The sequence below is a fragment of the Palaemon carinicauda genome, chromosome 18 (genome assembly GCF_036898095.1).
Source record: "Palaemon carinicauda isolate YSFRI2023 chromosome 18, ASM3689809v2, whole genome shotgun sequence".
NCBI classification, from domain to species: domain Eukaryota; kingdom Metazoa; phylum Arthropoda; class Malacostraca; order Decapoda; family Palaemonidae; genus Palaemon; species Palaemon carinicauda.
Window position 1 is genome coordinate 27,305,964 of NC_090742.1, and position 19,981 is coordinate 27,325,944.

The window sequence follows — 19,981 nt, forward strand, 5'->3', positions numbered from 1 at the left end:
GGGGCGGCTATCTGGTAGGTACCAATAAGCATCTGCTAGGTCTATTGAGACCGCGTACGGCCCTTTTGGTAACAGTCCTTATGTGGTAGGGTTAGCAACACATAAGGAACTTGTTGAGTGGAGACAAGTCTAGAATGACTCTGAGTTTGTCCGAGTCTTTCTTGGGAACACAAAACAGCCTTCCCTGGAATTTGATGGACTTAGTTTTCCTTATTACCTTTTTGTTTAAGAGTTCTAAGGTATATTCTTCCAATAAGGGGGTGGAGTGTTGGAAGAATTGAGGAAAAGGGGGTGGAGATTTGTTCCATTTCCACCCAAGTCCATTCTTGATTAGGCTGTGGGCCCAAGAATCGAAGGTCCAACGATCCCGAAAGTGGAAGGGTCTTCCTCCTACCTTGGAGCATCTCATTGTTGAGATGATACGGAGGGTTTGTTACCCTGACCACGTCCTCCTCTATCCCTTGAGGGGTTTCTTGAGGAGCCTTTTCTAGAGCCTCTACCTTTAGGGTGAAAGGTAGTGGTGTGCCTCTCAAAGCCTGGATTTAAGGCTGGCGACTGAGCTACCAACTGCTGGTGCACCATTTGGAAGGTAGTTTGCGGCTGGGCAACCATTTGGGGCACTTTGGTCATGGTAACTGTAGGATGCTGTGCAGGTCTATGAGGCACGCGTGGCTTCTTTGTCTTCCTGTTCTTGGGTTGGGGACCAGCGTCAGAGGATGATTTCCTCTTGGAAGACATGCCCCACTCCTGGAGAAGGTTCCTATTCTCCGTGGCAGCTTTAGCAACTACCTCTTGGACTACTTCCTTTGGGAAGAGGTCCTTGCCCCAGATACATGAAGTAATCAACTTCCTGGGCTCGTGTTTGACCGTTGCATTGGCAAACACATGCTCTCTACAGGCCCTCCTGGCCTTTACAAAAGCGTACATGTCCTTCACAAGGGTAGCCATGTGCATCTTGGCTAGGACCGTGTACATATCTGGAGTGCTCGAGAGGCCTGCACACATCTCCATACAGTTCTGGAGAGACAAAGAGGCGGCTAGTCTCTCTTTTGTCTCCTGTTCCTTTCTCAGATGTTCTGACAACTTTGGAAGGTTCTCGTTGAACTGTTGTCCTGCTATCTCTGGATCCAGTTTCGAGATTGAGAAGGTTAGATGAACCTCGTTCCAATCCTTCTCGCAGGTAGGCAGGGCTAGAGACAATGGTTTGCATTCCTCTAGCGTAGGGCATGGTTTGCCCGCGTCAACTGCTTTTAGCATGCAGTTGAGAGCTTTGGCCGAAAAGGGAAAAGCTCTGGAGGAAGGAGCAAGGAAGGTAGGGTGCCTCTTGCTCAAAGCTGAAACCTTCGAGTTGGTATAGCCGGCTTTCTTTAGGTTACTCGTCAAGAGAGCCTGCGCCTTGTCATGCTCAAAGATCATGACCTCCTTAGGTTCCATCTCCTCTCGAGATGCTGGTTCATCCCGCAATCTTACGAAGCATTCTAGGTAAGCCGAAATGTTAGGCCAGAATTGGAGATCTTCGAGGGGTTTGGCCCCCATCTTCTCAGAGATATAGTTTCCCATTCATCATGGGCATATACTCCGCATACCTCCAGGAGTTGGTTTCGGAGCATTAGGGTAAGTCGGAGACTGACACGCTTGTGAGAGCCGCTGAAAGTGGCCGAGCATTGCGCTTCTCTGACTTCCCTCCTCATCTCGTTGTTCCTTGCGCATCGTTTCCATCATCAGTTGCAGCTGTGCCATGAGCGCTTCGCCCTTGGTTAACAGCGGGTCCTATTGAGGAGTTGAGGCCGAAGAGGTTGACGGCACTGGTTGATATGCCGTCACAGAAAACTGAGGGTCTTCCGTTAGTGTCGATACGGATTCTTCTTCCTACTCGTGTGGCTGGGCCACCTCTTCTTCAGGATTTTCTTGTAGAAGATCCTTTTTGGTGTCTGAGGACACCTCTGACATCTGTTCTTGATGGATGTCCATGCCTTTGAGAGCCTTGTTGATGTCAGCCTCTATCATCAGTTGGATGAAGGGAGGCTTGACCTGTGCCTGAGGCACAACCGCGGCGGATTGGGCCTTAGGGAACAGAAGGCCTCTCATAGCTTTGTTTGGCAGGTAAGGTCCCGGAGAGTTCTTCTGGAACCCTCTTACCCACTTTCCAAGCGTTTCCCTCGCAGTATCCCTCGACTCCGTCGTCTGGGGATCACCGAAATCATCGGCCATCAAGGCCGAGCAGACGGTGCAACCCTTCAGATCCCAATACCTCAGGGTTTCAGTTGCAATGGAGCAGGGGGCATGAGACCTGCACATCTTGTGGCCACAAAAGTCTCTGCTTTTGTGGTTGCAGTACATGACTGCATACTGCACCTTAGCCTCCTCCTGTAAAGAAAGAAAGAGTGAAATGAGTATGGGGTAATTTATCTCACTGATAAATATATTCACATGCATTAAATAGTATCCATTACTATTCTTAATATAGCTTAGGATAGTAAGCTAGAAAGGAAATAGGAAAGACACATATCTGTGTTTCCTGTCCAGGCAATTGCTATGACCTCCCCCAATATTAATATATTTAATTTCCTTATTAGGGAAAATACAGGGTGGAATAGCTCTAGTACGTAGAGCTGGAGTCAGTGTATATTAACACTAACTCCACCACATGTAAAATATTAATACTGCACGGTAATTATTGGTGTTCCAATGATCTAGGATACATCAGAATGTTGAAGGAATGCTTCACCTCAACATTTGCTAAGGGGTCTCAACAATGGACTGTGAAAGGATACACAGAGTATATTGGAAATTCATACTACTGTACTGTATTATTATATACTGTAGTTTTCTAAGTGCAGTATTGTTATACTGCAGGAATACTGGCTACTGTATTGTCTTATACTGTAGTTCTGCCGATATACTACCGGGTTAGGCTAGTACCTGACGGCACTAGCCGACAGAGAGAGAGAAAGAATGAAGAGAAGGACTACCGTATTATTATAGTTTAGTACAATAATTAGGGTTGTAGGGACTATTGTCTCCTCTGCCTTCTTTCCAGAATGAGGATTCAAATGGAAGGGGAGAGAATGTATTGATTCTAGCTTCCATCCAGCCACAATTTTTGTTGCCGGCTGCACTGCCGGTTACAGTCCAAGGGAGGACTGAAGAATACTCAAAGTTGTATTGGGTTTCCCACCGGCAGCCATCAGGGCCGGCTCAACCTTTCCCGGAGCATTGCTTCCGTTAGGGAGATGGTTGAAGCGGCAACCTAACCGCCTTTGTAGGAGCCCGGCTGGTAACGCAGTCAACCCGACAAGCGGGGTGATTGTAGAATACCGGCCATAGGGATTGTTACTAAAGGACAGAAGGGGAAGGGAAAGGGTCTTATATTTTACATAGAAAGGAGGCGACAGGTATGCCTCCTACTTTCAGCTGCAAATCAAGGAAACATAGTTTCCAATACCGGCGCCGTCTTGGGCGGCAGAGGAATAACAATTCCCTAGCCTGAGACATTGCCGGATATAAAACATGTCTTCTAGTCCACAAGGGAGAAAGGTGGCGGCAATTGTACAACCCACTTTCGGTTGTGGACTAGGGAAGCCGAGCTTCCTATGTCAGCAACGGTGTAACCGGCAGGGGAATGACTATTCCCCCATCAGTAGCGCTGCCGGCAACAAGACAGAATACCCTGAGTTACTGTCGTATTTCAAAGCCGGGATACTCACCGGCAAAGAGAATCGACAAAAAACACTATCTCAGTCAAGCCGGAGTACACTACTCAATGGCAATGACGAAAGATAGGGTTGTTGCCTGGGCTAGCGGCACTCAGGGGGAAGGAAGGGTTTATCCTCATTTCTCTAAAAGAGAAGAGTATCGAATTATGATAGTAATTCTAGGAGATATCCATATCTCCGACCAAATTAATAAAACGATACAAGAGGTTAAACGGGAATAATGTTACTAAAGTATACTAAAACGCGTTAGGCTAGCCTAACTCAAGTCGGGATCTCGGCTACGCTAGTACCACCGAGGCCCTATCGTATACGATCAAAACGTTTTATCAGAAGAGGAAATATTACGTGTAAATCTTATCTTCACTAGTATAATTTTGCCTATATAGCTAGAATTTCTTTATAGCAAAATACCGAGGACATCATACTACTAACTAAATAAAGAATTTATGGTGTACGACAGTGGTCCTAAAATGGCCGCCTCCGGTGCTGGCTCTGCCCCGCTTAACACACCTAAATTATGTTAATTTAACTGTGAGAAGGGAGCCAAAAATTATACACAGGAAAGATTAAATACTCAACTTTCCAGAGGATGAAGATGCTGGAGATTGCATTGTAATATTCCTTAAAAACAGTAACAACACCGAGAGCAACGTGGGAGAACACCTTGCTTAATTGGCTACGTTAAAAGGAATAGTACGCCGTGGTAGTACTGGGAGGGGATCCACGGGGTAACCTTGATAACGGCTCCCCTTCAAACTCGCCACTCTTCCCCCTCAAAGAGTAAACTCTACTCGGGGTGAAGATTGCCATGCGTCGCATCAAGAAATACGTCCCCTGATATGCGATGTCCTTAAAATTTATATTAAGGATACTTGCGCCAGGAGTAAGAATTCTGGAAACCTGTGGTTAATTCTCTGGGAGTATCACTGTAGCCAAATATCCCTTAGAAAGCTGCCTCAAGGAACCTTCCATCAGGACGACATGGCTGAGCCCAAAAATAGGGTTTATGGGAGAGCACGACAAGACATCACATCTACACTCTACCAAGCCAAAAACAAAAGTGTGTATATTACTGGGTGACTGTACGAACACAGTGGCCAGTCTAAACCCTGCAAACTAGCAGACGATCGTTGACACTTTGCATTGAAATTTATGGTGAGATTCCATCTACGCTAAAACATATATCCATAGTGAAGAGTGAATGGTTTGTATTCATGTAGGAACAACTGCAGTTTGAATATGCAAGTCAAACGGACCATTCTAATTTGATGTAACTATTGATTTCGAAGCACAGAACTTTCAAAAATATAAATCAAAAGAAAAATTACTTCCGATACAAATGAATTAATTTCTTTTTCTTGATACATATACAGTACATGCTAGTTCACTGGCAATATAAGGGTTAGTGAAATGGATCCTTTGTTGGACTTGAGATGCTTTCAGCTTGAGAAACCTGTCATTGAATGCCTCTTGCTCTTAAAAAGGAGCTTAAAGGATGAGTTGGAACGGAGAGAGGAGAAGACCCAGTTGTCTGGAACACTGCCTTCTGTTTGGCACCCCTCAACACCTTTGACCAAGGCAGAGCTGCATTGACCTTCGGAGGTTTCCGAGTACCATAAAACTGATCCAAGAACATTTCCCTCCCATTAAGATGGGGCTACCGATAGATCTGGCAACCCACTGATGGAACGAATGCAGGATAGTCTAGAAAGCATGTTCCGAATTCTTCCTTTCATCCTCCGTTAGCTTAGGACTAGTAGCAGCTGGCAAAGCGTCGTCCTCGTGATCGCTTTGCCCTTCCACTTCCAAGCTCTCATCCATAGGAGCCTGGGGTGGGTCCAAGTCGTCATCAGGGTAAGCCAGAGACAGGGTAACTGCTGTAGACATGCTCCCTTCCAACTGCCTATCAGGCAGAGTAGGGGGAAGCCTGGCTGAGGATTTAGGAATGGTAAACAAATCCTTGGGCTCCCTGCCCTGGGGCAGGTGTTCCTCCGTCAGCGAGGGCCTTATAGGCTCTGCTGATCTGCGGGAAAGATGGGAGTCCACAGCAGGAGGGGGCACATCACACCTGGTCATAGGGCGTGCCTCCTTAGGCATTATCTCGACCAAGGAGGAACATTAAGAGTCCTGTAGCAAATTTCCCTGTCTTCCTTGGGGGATGAAGGACAGACCTTCTTCCTCTTCCCCTTTGGTTTGGTCTAGGGACCTTGAACTGCAAGGGGCTACCTTGTATTTCTGGCACGCTCTCTTCCCGAGGTCTCTTGCGAGGGGAGAAGGGATTCTCCCTGCAAGGGGGAACCGCTGGAGTGGAATCCTCAGAACTCCTCCTAGGATCAGCTGAGAGGTGGTCACAGAGGAACCCTAGAGTGCCTCCTATGGACTGGGAATGGGGAGTGACCCCTGTCACGACATACCGCTTTACGTCAAGTCCTTAGGATGGCACGAATCCCTGGGCTTAGAAACTTCAGAAGGGTTCTTAGCCCTCTTGCCTGTAGGAGGCTTACCTGCAGGCAAGATCTGCACAGGCCTTCCCTTGGGGAGATGATCTGGGCGTTGTCCCGTGGGCGACTATTATCTCTGGGATGGTGGAGGCCCATGCGACTGGAGAGATGGGTGAACATTTCTCCTGGCAGAAGGTTTACCATGAGAAGGGAGACCTTCTGCAGCCAGAAACGGCGATGGTATTCCATCTGAGGACGAAGCAACCACAGGGTCGAGGCATGACGGGTTTTGCGGAAGGAAAATCGCTAGAACCTTCTCTAGCATGAGACTCTGACATGTCATGCACTAACACTTCTAACGTGTCGCACGATGCTGGTCTGTCGCACGGCGCAGTGCGAGACTGAACTGGAGCAAGAGGAGGAGCTGCCATAAAGCGTAACTCCAGGTCTCGCGACCCATGGGAATCCAAATGTCGAGGACCTTGAGGTAGCGTGTCACTGAATCCTGTAAGAGGATGCTTGCCTACAGGATGAGAGCAGCGAGAACCCAAAGGCTCCGCGCGACATGAGTCCGAAGACTCTGTCATGAGAGTAAAACTCAGCAAGACGAGGGTTACAAAAGACGACAGGCACAGCGCGACCGCGCGAATCCAGCTATGAGAATCCGAGGGCTCAACTTAACGAGAGGCATGAGAGCCCGAAGGGTCAGCGCAATGGGAAACCAAGGTTTCCCTGCCACAAGAACCCGAAGGCTCAACGTTACAAGAGACACAGGAGCCCAAGGGCTCAGCGTAACCAAGGTTGCGAGATATCAAAGAGTCAACGCAACGGGAAACGGAGGTTTCCCTGTTACGAGAACCGGAGGGCTCAATGTGACAAGAGTACGAGACCTCGGGGGCTCAACGTAACCAGGGTTACGAGACCCGAAGGGTTAACGTAATGGGAGACCGAGACCTCCCTGCCCCGAGAACTCGTAGGATCAGGGTGACTGATGTCACAAGAGCCAGAGGGCTCAACGTAATTGGAACCCGAAAGTTCCAAGTCACGAGAACCCAAAGGTTTAGCGCGACGGAGGCCCGAAGGACTCCCAGGGTCTTATGAACCAGCAGGATCAACATGACGCAGGAGCCTGAAGTTCAGGGATGTCGCGAACAAATCCACAGTCAGGAACCCCATAAAGTCAGGACTTTGTTGGCAATTAGATGATTCAAAGACCACTCAGAGCCCAATATCTGAGTCGCTCTGCTCAGATTGTTTGCGAGCTCATTCCTCTTGCCAGGAATGAAGTGGGCTGATAGGGACACCGAGTTGTCTTCTGTCCATCTTAACATCTCCACTGCTAGATGGTATAGGAGTTGTGAAAAGGTACCGCCTTGCTTCTTTACATAAGCCACTACTGTTGTCGCTCATCAGCACCACACAGTGACCCGCCGGAAACTGTTGGAAGTGTTGGAGAGCCAAGAAGGGTGCTCTCATCTCTAAGAGATTTATGCAGTGGTAAGAGAAGTGGCCACCCACCATGGAAGGTCCGTCAGTTGCTCTAATCCCCACACTGACTCCACCTAGATTTCAGCTGCCACTGAAGAGATTGAATTTGTGAAGCAGCCGTTAGGCACTAGGCGGGCCAGGGATGACAGGTGACCTAGCAGATGCAACCACTGCGATCTTCTCTTCTGAGGAAGGGGCTTGCTACCTTCCTGAGCCTCTGTATTCTGTCGTCTGATGGAGAAGTTTTCTGAAGTTTGGTATCTATGATCATACCAAGGTACAGTATACCAGTCTCTGAGAGGGGAGCAGCGATGACTTTACGAGGTTTATTACATCCCCAGATTCTGACAAAACTCAAGTAGTCTGTCTCGGTGCTGAAGATAGGTTGCCACCGAATCTGCTAGGATCAGCCAATTCTAGAGGTATCTTAGGAGATGAATGCAAATCCTGTGAGCCCAAGATGACACTAGGGCGAATACACTCGTGAAGACCTGAGGTGCTATGGAAAGATCGAAGTACAGAACCTTGAACTAGTATTGCCTAATCTCGTGTATGACCAGGAGATACTTCCTTGAAGACGGATGTACCAGGATCTGGGAGTATGCGTCCTTGAGATCCAGCGTGTACATGAAGTCCTATGTTCTTACTGCTTGTGTGACAGTGTCTTCTGTATCCATTATTGAACGGAGTTTGAAGCACAAAATTGTTCAGAGCCGACAGATCGATGACTGGGCTCCATCCTCCAGATGCCTTTTACACATGAAAGTCGATTGAAGAGGCCTGGAGAGCCGTTGAGGATCTCTTGGAGACCGCCCTTCTCCAACATGGACTAGACTTCAGCCTAGAAGGCCAGCTCCTTTGCAGATCCCTTCCTGTAGAAGCTTGATGGAACTGGATTCCAAGTCAGTGGAGGGAGAGATTGAGTGACCAAGACATGATACCCTGAACGAATCACTGAGATTGTCTAGAGTTCAGCCCTCTGCTGCACTCACCTCTGCCACCAGCATTGCCAGCATCCCCCCACCAGTGGGCAGGTGAGAGGATTGCCCTCCATAGCAGGAGAGACGTCTACCGCTTCCCTTACTACCTCTTCCTCCCCTGGAGGTCTTGGAGCCCTTTGGATCTTTAGCAGGAAAGGACTGCTTTGGTACCTTCTTGGAGGACCCTGCTGTCCTACTGGTCGAGAGTTTGGTGGTCTGCGGCTGTTTCTCAGGAGCTAGTGGAGCTTTACTATAGGGCCTGGATGTTAAGGCCCTATGGGGGAGTCCTGATTGGACTTTCTCCATCGTTCAGCCGTCCTCTCGCCCTCTTCCGGTTTGGATGTGGATGAGCCTTCCAAGGTGAAGTTTCTGGGCCTGCTAACCTCAGCCTGGAGGACCTGTCTATGGAACCTCTTGATTACCACATTCCATCGCCTGAAATTCTATGATGATGGTGCCAGATACAAGGGTTTTCATAGACTTCCTTGTAGATTCCTTGGACCAATCCTCAGTTCTAACAAGGTGGTCCACTGATCCCAACCACAGATCCAGCCACGAAGTAGCCTGCATGGTGTACTTTGCTATCTTCTCTATGTTTTGGATCTCAAACACTGAAAAGGAAGCTGAGAACCCAGAAAGCCTCTCGTACAAAACTCTTCTCGATAGAGACTGACTGGATGAGTCTTGAGGCAAACCCAGAAGGGGCTCGTCCGAGACCTCATAGTATCTCCTCTGCAGTATGAATGGTGGCAGGAGGAGCTAAGAGGATGAGCTCGCTTGAAGCGAAATAGAGGAGCCGGCGATTTGAGAGAAAGCCTTCTTTCTGGCTGCCGTCATCCCCTTCGACCAGAGCAGAGCTGCATTGGCCTTAGGTGGTCGTTGGATGCCATAGACGTGGTCCAGGACCATGTCCTTGCCCTCCGGAGGTGCCCTCTCCAAGTCACCCAACCCATTAATGGCCCTCATACAGGCTAGAACTTACCAGAAGGCACATTGTCTCCCTCTGTTCAGCTTCGAAGTTGAAATTTGGACTGGCAGCCCTGAAGAGGTGAGTTATCATCCATGTCCAAATCATCTTCCATCTCCGAACTCTCACCCATAAGAGTTCAGCTCGAGTTGAGGTTGTCAACGGTGGGAATTTTGCTTGCAGACGTTCCTGCTGCCAGGGGGGACCCACAGATCCTCTCTTGCAGAAGAGCTGCCCTGGCCTTTGCATGGTCTTAGCGTCCTTAGACTCTCTACGGGGCAGCAGGAACTCGTCCAGCAGAGAAGGTCTGGAAGGCTCCTGCCATCCCGAAGAAGTCTGAACCTCCGGTGGTCTGCATACTGGCCCAAGTTCAAAAGGGACCATCTCAATAGGAGATGGTCAGAACCGCATCACCAAGGTAATCTTCTGGGGATTCTAAGCCTCAGCTTGTACGAGGGTGGACGAGGTTGGCCCGAAGAGGAGTAGGATTCCTGTCTTCTTTTCTGCTTCATCGTCGGGACCGGTGTGATCAAAAGCTGCAAGAAGTCTGTTGGATGTTCGAGGAAACTCTCATAGCTCCACAAGGTCTCTTAAGGGGAGAGACTATCATGGGAGAGTCCGGCATTTTAGAAGAGGGAGGTCCCCTCCTAGGGTTGGCTGGAGGAGAAAAAGAAGAAAAGGAGACCGCTTTCTCCAATGGAATCCTAGGGTTGACGCAACAGCTGTCTTCTTGGGAGGTTCTGGCTGTGCTGTACCTGCTACTGCCTGTCGACTACCTTGACCAGGGTATCAAACCATAATGGTGGCATCCCCACAGTAGACAAGTCATGCATGTCCTTAGAAAGGCCTATAGGTGGAGAATGCCTCCTTGGTGATCATTGCCTCTGCACCTGAAACTGAGGAGAGGTGGGTCTCTTACGTGGTGCAAGGCGGACTGATACCTGATGGTCCTCATGAACTCTCTTAAGTGGACGTTCTGGAGTGATGGGTACCCACACAAACTTCTGGGAAAGGGATTGGGCGACCGCCTCTTGCTGGAAAGTCAGGGTGACGTGTAGGCAGCTCTGGAATGGCCGCTGATGGTCAGCAAAGCTAATCCCGGAGCTGTCAAGGTGAAGTAGGACTGCTCGCGGAATCAAGCCAATTGCGCACGAGTGGGAATAGCGTGATGAAGTATGACAATCACGAGCAGACGTGTGATGATCACAAGCGGGGGATGGAGGGATGCACACTGGCGAGTAGTGATCACACTTAGAAGACCTACGGGAAGAGGTCCAATGAGTTTGCGAGCAGCGAATTTGTGATCGGCACGCTGGCGAATGGTGAGCTGAGGAACGTCTGGTAGGAGAACATCTAGTAGGCGAAGGGCAAGCTGGCGAATGGCGTGCTGGGGTGTGATGATCACAAAATGACGGGTGATCGTGCACTCGGGAAGAGCGAGCTGTAGTATAGCATCCTAGGGCTGGTGAACAAAGAGCAGGCTTGTGACAATCATGAGCTGGGGCGAACTGCAGTCAGGAGAGTGACGATCAAGAGCTGTCACGTGATGATCAGGAAGAGAGCGGCGATCACGAGCAGGAGAGTGACGAGATGATCGCTGATCCTGACGGCGAGCATGGGCAAAAGTCGGGAAGGGCAAAAGGGACTGCGGTCCCTAGATGATGATGAGACCCTGTAGTGGCGAAAACTCTTGTTGTCAGTAGCAGATCAGCGTTGGGGTGGCGAGCAGGCACACTGATCTCGTCGGTGGCGATACTTGGAAGAGGCATCATGCTGTGCAGGACTAGTACGAGCAGGAGATGGCTAAAGATGTACCTCGCAGACAGCAAGACCATCAACTACAGCACTTGTGGACGAAAGAATTTCTTCATCGGAGGATGCCAGATTAGGTCTCCTCGGGGGTCCCCGCTGAAGAAGCTACAACAACACGTTCTTTGAAGGCAGGCCTGCAACCCCCAATGACGGCCAAACCTGTAAAACATCAGGCAAAAAAAGTGACTCCTCCAAAGGCAGAGGCAAAGCTATTTCTCTAGGGGAAGCAGCTTCGGCCCTGGAACCCTGGGGTTGGCCTGGTGTTAGCTGGTCAACTCTCCTATAGGAACGGTCCTCAAAAAAGACCGAGCGAGCAGGAGCTTCGGGAAGAGATTGGAGGGTCAAAGAAGTCAAGAGTTTTTTCGCCCTCGAGGATGACCCCGAAGGTGAGGAATCTTTCCTGGACATCTTGTTGCACCGGCACCCAAATCTCTCCCACTGGGAGAAAAACCACTCCCGTCAATTCTCGCAAGTGTTATCCTGGTTGCAGCGCCGTCCTCTGCAGGCCGAACACAACAAATGGGGGTTAGTCTCGGTGGAGGACATGAAGGTACTGCAGGCGCATCCTTCAAGCCCTGGGCAAGAAACATGCACACCTGAAAAGAGAAAAAGAGAGAAAGACAATTACAAAGGCAAATCTGTTTGGAAAGCAGAGAGCGAAGACATCCATTCTCAGCAAAACCAAAAGAAAAAGTGGTTTAGACACACTGGTGTTATTATGGCTAGTCTTCCAGCTTTGCCGAAAGATAATGGCTATAAATAGCGTAGGGTTTGTATTTAGTATCGAAACAAACATAATTTGAAGACCAACAATAAAAGCAGCAGCAAAATTTAGTTCAGTTTTTGTATTAGATTATCTGCCATTTATACTCCATGTAGAAGAAACTGACCTACTTCATGATAAAGGAAATACTTACGCTTTCTGTACTGAAAATTTCTGTACACTTTCTGTGGCGAATAAAACAAATATACCATCTGCCAAGTTGCAAACTCAAAGTCCATCTGACGGAATTTGAGAAGCCGTCGAAGGTACTTGTATCGTTTCGCTGCAGCCGTCATGCAGTCGTGTCTGCAAAAGAAAGAAAAAAAATAAAAGAATTATAACTATCATGATTCTGACTCTTGCTTGAAGTCAGACCAGTAGTTTTAATATTGGTCCCCAATATTTTGTTAATTTAGATACCAAAACCTATAAATGCTAAGAATAATTTTGAAAAAAAAATGTTAATTCCTATTACTGCAGTGTAAGAAAAACAAGAAAACAGTAGAATTTCTTCTGATTCTGAAAACATGAAAATTTAATCCATTACTGTACCATAGTTTTGCAAGCTTATTAGATACATTGACTGTCACCGAGTATCTGAAAATGACAAATTTGTAAGTAATATGTATTTTTCCTAACATACAAACCTAGAGCTATTTATTAGGGGTACACTTTTGATGAAGCTGAAAGATGAGCCATGATCATTTTAGCGAGGAATACCACCCCAACCGCTAGTTAGCGGATGGGAGGTGGGAGTAGCCAGCTACCCAGCTCACTCACACACCTGGGCTGAGCAACCACTTTGCTTTCTTGGGGACAGGGCTGGCGGGTCAATCTGTATAAATAGCTCCAGGTTTGTATGTTAGGAAAAATACAAATTACCTACAAATTTGTAATTTCTTCCAACACAAATACAAACCATACGCTATCTATTAGGGGTGACTTACCTCTTAGGTGGGTGGAAGTACTCACCAACTGGACTTGGCATTTGACCCGGGGTTCTCTCTACTGCGATATGTGATCGAAGGTAGTAGGAACCCTGTCCTCACTAAAATCTTGTGCTATGCACTATCAGCGGTCTGCAGAAGCTGTATATTTGTGAAACTAGCAATGCGGCTGGTCTTCTAATATAGGAACTCGAATCGTAAAAATATGAGAGTCCTGAGAATTTACCCAATAGACTCCCTCGCAGGGGTGTTGGGGAAAGTAGCAAGTATTATTTTCAGACTTAGGATACACATTGAAATGAGTCTTACCTGCAGAGGGGTGAGGTCCACTGTTCTGGGTACTGTGGGCTGTGTTTCCCAGGGGGGAGAAGGTAAAAGGAAGAGGAGAGCTAGTTATTCTTACTCATTCACCCCAGACTAACTAGGGTAACCTCAGCCCTCAACCCTCTGCTACTTGTCCATCAAAGAGCTTGAGGTGTTTAGACCACTTGCAGTGCAGCCACCACAGGACCAATGGAAAACGTATCCATGTTCTTGTGGGTTATGTCTTGTAGGAAGTGGGTGGTGAAGGTCGTCTGACGCTCCCACATGCCTGCTTGGAGTACCTACACCACAGAGTAGTTTTTCTTGAACACCAAGGACGTGGCAATGACCCTGACATCATGAGCTCTGGTCGTTTGGTAGGAGGAGGGTCCGAGCCGAGTGCAAACTCAATGACCTTACGGATCCAGGAGATGGTATTCTTCATGATCCTCCTCATGACCTTCCCCGTGATGACAAACAGAGACAATGCAAGGGGGCTGTTCTTTTTAGGTAACACCTCAGAATCCTCACTGGCAAAATACTAGTTGGTCTGGGTCTTCGTTTACAGAACGTAGACTCTCTCTCTGAAATGGGCCAAGCCTAGGGTCTAGCACACCCAGATTTTGAGTCTTAGCAATAAACTCAGAGAAGTAGTTGAGGATTACTTCTCCCCATCTCCTAGAGGGGGAGACATCAGAAGAGACCATACAGCTCACTTACTCTCTTGGCCAAGGCCAAAGTGAGTAGGAATACAGTCTTCCATGTGAGGTGGCGATCTGTTGCCTGGCATAATGGTTTATAAGGAGGGCGCTTCAGGGACTGGAGTACCTGAACCACGTTCTAAGGAGGAAGTCTAACTTTCGACTGGGGACAAGAAATCTCATAGCTTTGTATAAGTAGGGAAAGTTCCGAGGAGGAAATATCTACTCTTCTCAGTTTAAAGGCTAGACTCAAAGCTGAGCGGTAGCCTTTGACTGCTAAAACCGAGAGAAGCATTTGTTCTCGAAGGTGTACAAGGAACTCCGCTATTGTTGGAATAGAGGCATCAAGAGGATTGATATCCCTTCCCCAACACCAACCACACAAAACAGACCACTTCGCCTGGTAGGTCGACGCTGTAGAGCATCTGAGGTGTCCAGCCATTCTTTTTGCAACTTGTTCCAAAAAGCCTCTCTTTCTGAAGAGGTACTGGACAGTCTCCAGGAGTGAAGTCGAAGCGAAGCTACAGCTTTGTGGTAAATGTTGGTGCGTGATTGTTTGAGCAGATCATGACATCTGTGGGATCTCCGTGAGTAGTTGCAGAAGGTCTGAAAACCACTCTGCTTGATACCATAGTGGAGCTATTAGTTTCATTAGTAAGTTCTTGCTTACTGTGATTCGGTCGAGGACTTTTCTCATGACAAAATGCGAGAAATGCATACGTATTATGTTCTCCCACCCTGGTTGGAATGCATCTTGCCAAAGAGCCTGGGGATCTGGGACTGGGGAACAGTACAGTGGAAGCCTGAAGTTCAGGGCCGTTGCGAACTTGTCCACGGTCGGGGAACCCCACAAAATTAGGACTTTTTTGGCTAATACATGATTCAAAGACCCCTCGGAGCTCACTATCTGAGTCGTTCTACTCAGATTGTCTGCTAACACATTCCATGACAAAGCATGCAGATAGGGTCACCGAGTTCTCTTCTGCCCATCTCTGTATCTCTACAGCTAGATGACACAGTGGCTGTGAAAAGGTACTACTGTGGTATTATCGCTCATTAATACCACAGAGTGCTCTGCCAGAAACAGGTGGAACTGTTGGTGGGTGCGGAGGGTTGTTCTCATCTCTAAGAGATTTATGTGCTGATACCTTTCTGCTTCGCACCATTGGTTCGAGATGGTGTGGTGCAGCATGTGGGGGCCCCACCCTTCTTTTGATTAACCCAAAAAGAGCATCAATTCTGGGGGAGGAACAAGAAGATCAACCCCTTTGCAGACGTTTTGGTCTCTTAGTCACCATCTGAGGTCCGTCTGTTCCTGTTGTCCTATGCGGACTAGAAGTTCTCGGGAATCTGTAAACTGATTCCACTAGGACTTGAGAAACCACTAGAGGGATCTTATCCTGAGGCGTCCATTGGGAACTAGACGGGCCAGAGAGGATATATGGCTGAGCAGTGGCAATCAGCTCTGGGCTGGGAGCTCTTCCCGTTTGAGGAAGGGCTATAAAAGTCTGCGATGGGAGCAGTTGAAACTTCGAGGTTTACTATGATCCCCAGTTCTTGGCAAAGCATTACAAGCTGGTCTTGGGAGCAAAGAAGGGTCGCTGCTGAGTCTACTAAAATCAACCAGTCGTCCAGGTATTTTATGAAACTCATGCCGATTCAATGAGCCCAGGCTGACACGAGGGAGTACACTCTCGTGAACACTTGGAGTGCTGTGGAAAGACCAAAGCACAGCCCCTTGAACTGGTAAAGTTTCTGGTTCAGCATGAATCTTAGATACTTCCTGGCAGACGGATGGATTAGGATCTGGAAGTATGTGACCTTGAGATCCAGTGTGCACATTAGGTCCTGTGGTTTTATTGCTTGTCTGACTGTGCCGGTTGTCTCCATCCTGAATGAGGTTAGACTGACAAACCTGTTCAGGGCTGAGAGGTTGATGACTGGTCTCCAGCCTCCAGAGAGTGATATATTGTGTTTTCTATGATAACTTCGAGGGCCGCCATGTGCTTCACTGGGGGCCGCATGCGGCCCGCGGGCCGCCGGTTGTGCACCATTGTTCTAGACCATAGGACGGAGGTCAAAGCTCATGTGCCTGACACTGAGGGCTTGGTCGCTGATGATCAGGAAGCATCGCAGGATTGTCCTGTGATGCAGTACATAACTGAAATGGCACCTTGTCAGTCCAGTTGTATGCATTTTAACCCTCTGATCGAGCTCCGTAATTACATCCTTCCAACTGACGTGATTCTAGGCCATAGGACGGAGGTCAAAGCTCATGTGCCTGACGCTGAGGGCTTGGTCGCTGATGATCAGGAAGCATCACAGGATTGTCCTGTGATCCAGTACATAACTGAAACGGCACCTTGTCAGTCCAGTTGTAAGCATGTGTCTCAACACTCACAGTCTCCACGCTGCAAACTGAAACCACTCTCATGAAGGTGACAGATCCCGATCATGGAGTGTTCTCCGGGAATGCTCTTTTGTCTTTTAGTCAGGTGGTCAAGATCCAAGATCATTGACAGATCCAATCTGTCATCAAGATAATCTACTCCAGAGTTCCTGCATCTAGGGTTCCATGCTCATATCTGCCCTATATGAGATGTTGGTCTGACCTGTAAGTGCACCAGGGTTTGCTAGTGAAGCGGAACCCCGATGGCTCGGTAGTCCCGGTTGTCACTATCAACATCCTGATTGGCTTGGGGATACGTCGAGGACCTCTTGGAGAGCGCCCTTCTACGATAGGGTCTGGACTTGTGCCCGAAGGGCTTGCCCCCTTGCCGATCCCATGGCAATGACACTGGATTCCAGGTCAGGGGAGGTAGAGATGTTATGAACGGGATGTGATATCCTAGACGGATCACGGAGATTGTCCAGGAATCAGCCCCAAGTTGCTTCCCCCTGTCTGAGCAACTTTGTAGGCATCCCCCCACTGGTGGAAATGCAGAGGGACTGCCTAACCTAGCGTTTGCAGCCTCAGCTGCTCCCTCTAAGATTTTTTCCTCCCCAGGAGGACTTTTTGCTATTCCTGTCTTTGACAAGAAAGGGCTTAGACACCACTGTCTTCGCTGCTGTTTTTGTCATTGTTGCGGTCTTGGGTGGACGGGACTGCTGGGGTGCTAGACGTTTATAGGGCTTAGATGTTAAAGCCCTATGGAGAAGAGAGTCTTGATGAGACTTCCTCCACCTCTCAGCAGCAAGTTCCACATCCTTAGGCTCAAACAGATGGGACCCCTCTAGGGAGGAATGTCTGAGACTGTTTATCTGGACGCTAGGGACCTCCTGGTAGAACCTCTCAGACACTGCATCTTGACGTTTCAAGATGGTGTTTGCCCACAAGTTCGAGACTTGGTGGGCAAGAAACTCGATCGTGCGAGTGCCTGAGAGTAGGAAGGTTTCCATAGCTTTCCTGGTACGTTCCTTTGAAAAATCCTTGGATCGTATCAGGATACCTAAGGTCCCTAACGAAGTAGCTTGCATAGCATACTTGGTGACCTTCTCCTGATTAAGGATCTAGGTTGCCAAGAACGAGACCTGCCGGTTGGAGAGTCTCTCAAGAGGGATTCCCCTGGTTAGCTCTTCCAGAGAGTGGTGAAGAGGAAGAGCTGAACTGGGTTCCTCCAGGATCTCGAAGTACCTCCTCTGCTGTACGCGAGGAGGTGGGAGGAGCTTGTTCGTGGTACCGGCCTGCTTGGAGGAGGCAAACTCAGAGAGCTGTTTGGAGTTCTTGTCCCTGGTACTCTTCACCCCTTGAGACCAAAGATGCGGTCTAAGACCGTGTCTTTGCCCTCTCGAGAGGGTATCTCTGGGTCGGAAAACCCACTGAGAACCCTCATCAGAGTCAGAACCTGCAAGAATGCATGCTCTGACTCTTGCTGGTCTCCTCCTGCTGTAGGACTTGCAGCGAAGTCTCCTATCCCCAAAGGCTCTTCTTGGGGTGAGTCGCGGACATTTCCTGAGTGGCTGGCTGTCTCCATTCTAGCCCTAGGGGAGGACTTTGGCAGTGTTTTGGAGTCTGGATTCCTTACGAGGAAGGAGGTAAGACTCCAACATCGATGAACTGTGTGGCATGTCCATTCTGATCTCAGACTGCGGGGAACTCTCAGCGTGAAAAGAGGTTTCCTCCATTGGTGCGTTGGAGGAGAGTCTCTCCTCGCAAGGTTCACTTGGTGAAGGGAGGTCTTCATCCGACAGGGATGGAGAGTCTTTCTGATAAACAGGAGGAACTTGTCTCGATGGTCTGCATGGAGTCAGCTTTGCCCTCGGGGAAGTGACCGCATCAGAAACTCCTCTTTTCCTCTTCAAAGGAGTAGAGGAAGCCATGGTTCTGTGCCTTATGTCTAGAGCTATAGGTCGGTCTGATGAGCGATCAGATAGAACAGGCTTGAAAGCCTGTGCTACGGCTCTGACTAAGACACTGAACTAGGGCTGCTGGCAGACGGATGCACTGTCAGACAGATTCCCTGAAGGGAAAGGGACCATAGGTTCCCTACAAGAAGTCACTGTGATAGGTGGGTTCGCCTTAGAGGGCAGTTTAGGGATCCTGAATCCCTCTGCTTGAAAGTGTTTCCCTTCTCCCGCAGTGCGTGTCGGTATGAGTTTGCAGAGAGGGGAATGACGCGATGGCGACCTTGCCGGATGACGCATAAGTGCTCGTGCCTGTTGGTGCGCGTGCTCGCGCCTGTTAGTGCGCGTGCTCGCGCCTGTTGGTGCGCGTGCTCGCGCGCGGGAGAATATTGGCGCTCGCGCGCGGGAGAATATTGGCGCTCGCGCGCGGGAGAATATTGGCGCTCGCGCGCAGGGGAGTGCTGGCGCATGGGCGAGCATTGGCGCGCAGGTGGGCACTGGCGGGTAGGAGATTGTAGGCGCGTGGGCGCAGAAGAGCGCTGGCGCGTAGGAGATCGTGGGCGCAGAAGAGCGCTGGCGCGTAGGAGATCGTGGGCACGCAGGAGAGCCCAAGTGCGCTGTGGTGTGCTGACGCGTGGGCGACCCTGGGCGTGTGTGCAGGTGGTCGTGGGTGCGTGGCGCGCAGGAGACTGCTGACGAGTAAGTGAACATTGGCGAAAAGCGCATGTTGGCACGCAAGCGCGTGAGTCTGCTGCCGTCTGTGAGAGCACGCAGGTTTAGGGGCGCGGGCTGTAGAGTGACGAGGTGCTGGTGAGCGCTGAAGGTCTGGGCACGTGGCGCGCAGCTGCGCACTTTGGTGGAGCTACAGTGGGCTCTACAGGCGTTAATGGCTGCCAATAGTCGGCGAGGAAGAAGAGCGGCAACGACCGTTCACCTTCCGAGCCGAAAGCAAAGTGAGCTCAATCACAGGTGTGTGAGGGGGAGAGGTAGCAAGCTACTCTCCCTACCCTCCGCTAACTAGCGGTGTGGGTAGTTAACCCTTGTTAAAAATTAATGGCTCGTCATTTCAGCTACGCCGAAAGTAATACCCTTATTAAATAGCGTGGTTTGTATTCCAGTTACGGAACAATTACATATTTGAGAGGAATGCCATAATAATGCAGGGCTTGTTCACAAAATTGGCTGGTACACACTATTAAAGGCTTTTTCATAGTCTACAAATGCCATCATAAGTGGATTTCTATATTCTACACATTGTTGTACCACGTCTCAAAATGAAAATTTGGTCAGTGCAACTTCTACCTTTTCTAAATCCTGCTTGTTCATCTTTTAGCTTTTTATCAACCTTTCTCTCTAATCTCTTCAGAATGAGCACACTACTGTATATATTTTCATGACAATTGACATAAGTGTGATGCCTCTGTAATTATTGCGATCAGTCAGATCTCCTTTTTTTGCCATTTCCACTAACACTCCTAGCTTCTATTCATCAGGCTTTGCCTCTTCATGCCACATTCTA

The 19,981-nt window shown here is 49.0% G+C and overlaps 1 protein-coding gene across 5 annotated transcripts in view; it reads right to left on the bottom strand.

Annotated features, from left to right (window-relative positions):
* The window catches only part of Unc50 (Unc50 RNA binding protein), a 218,876-nt gene that overhangs the window by 126,256 nt on the left and 72,639 nt on the right, over window positions 1–19,981 (bottom strand). For all 5 annotated transcript variants that reach the window (XM_068392189.1, XM_068392192.1, XM_068392191.1 and 2 more), the window contains exon 3: window positions 12,322–12,473. In XM_068392189.1, coding sequence (XP_068248290.1) covers window positions 12,322–12,473 — 152 coding nt within the window. The remainder of the gene's footprint in view (window positions 1–12,321; window positions 12,474–19,981) is intronic.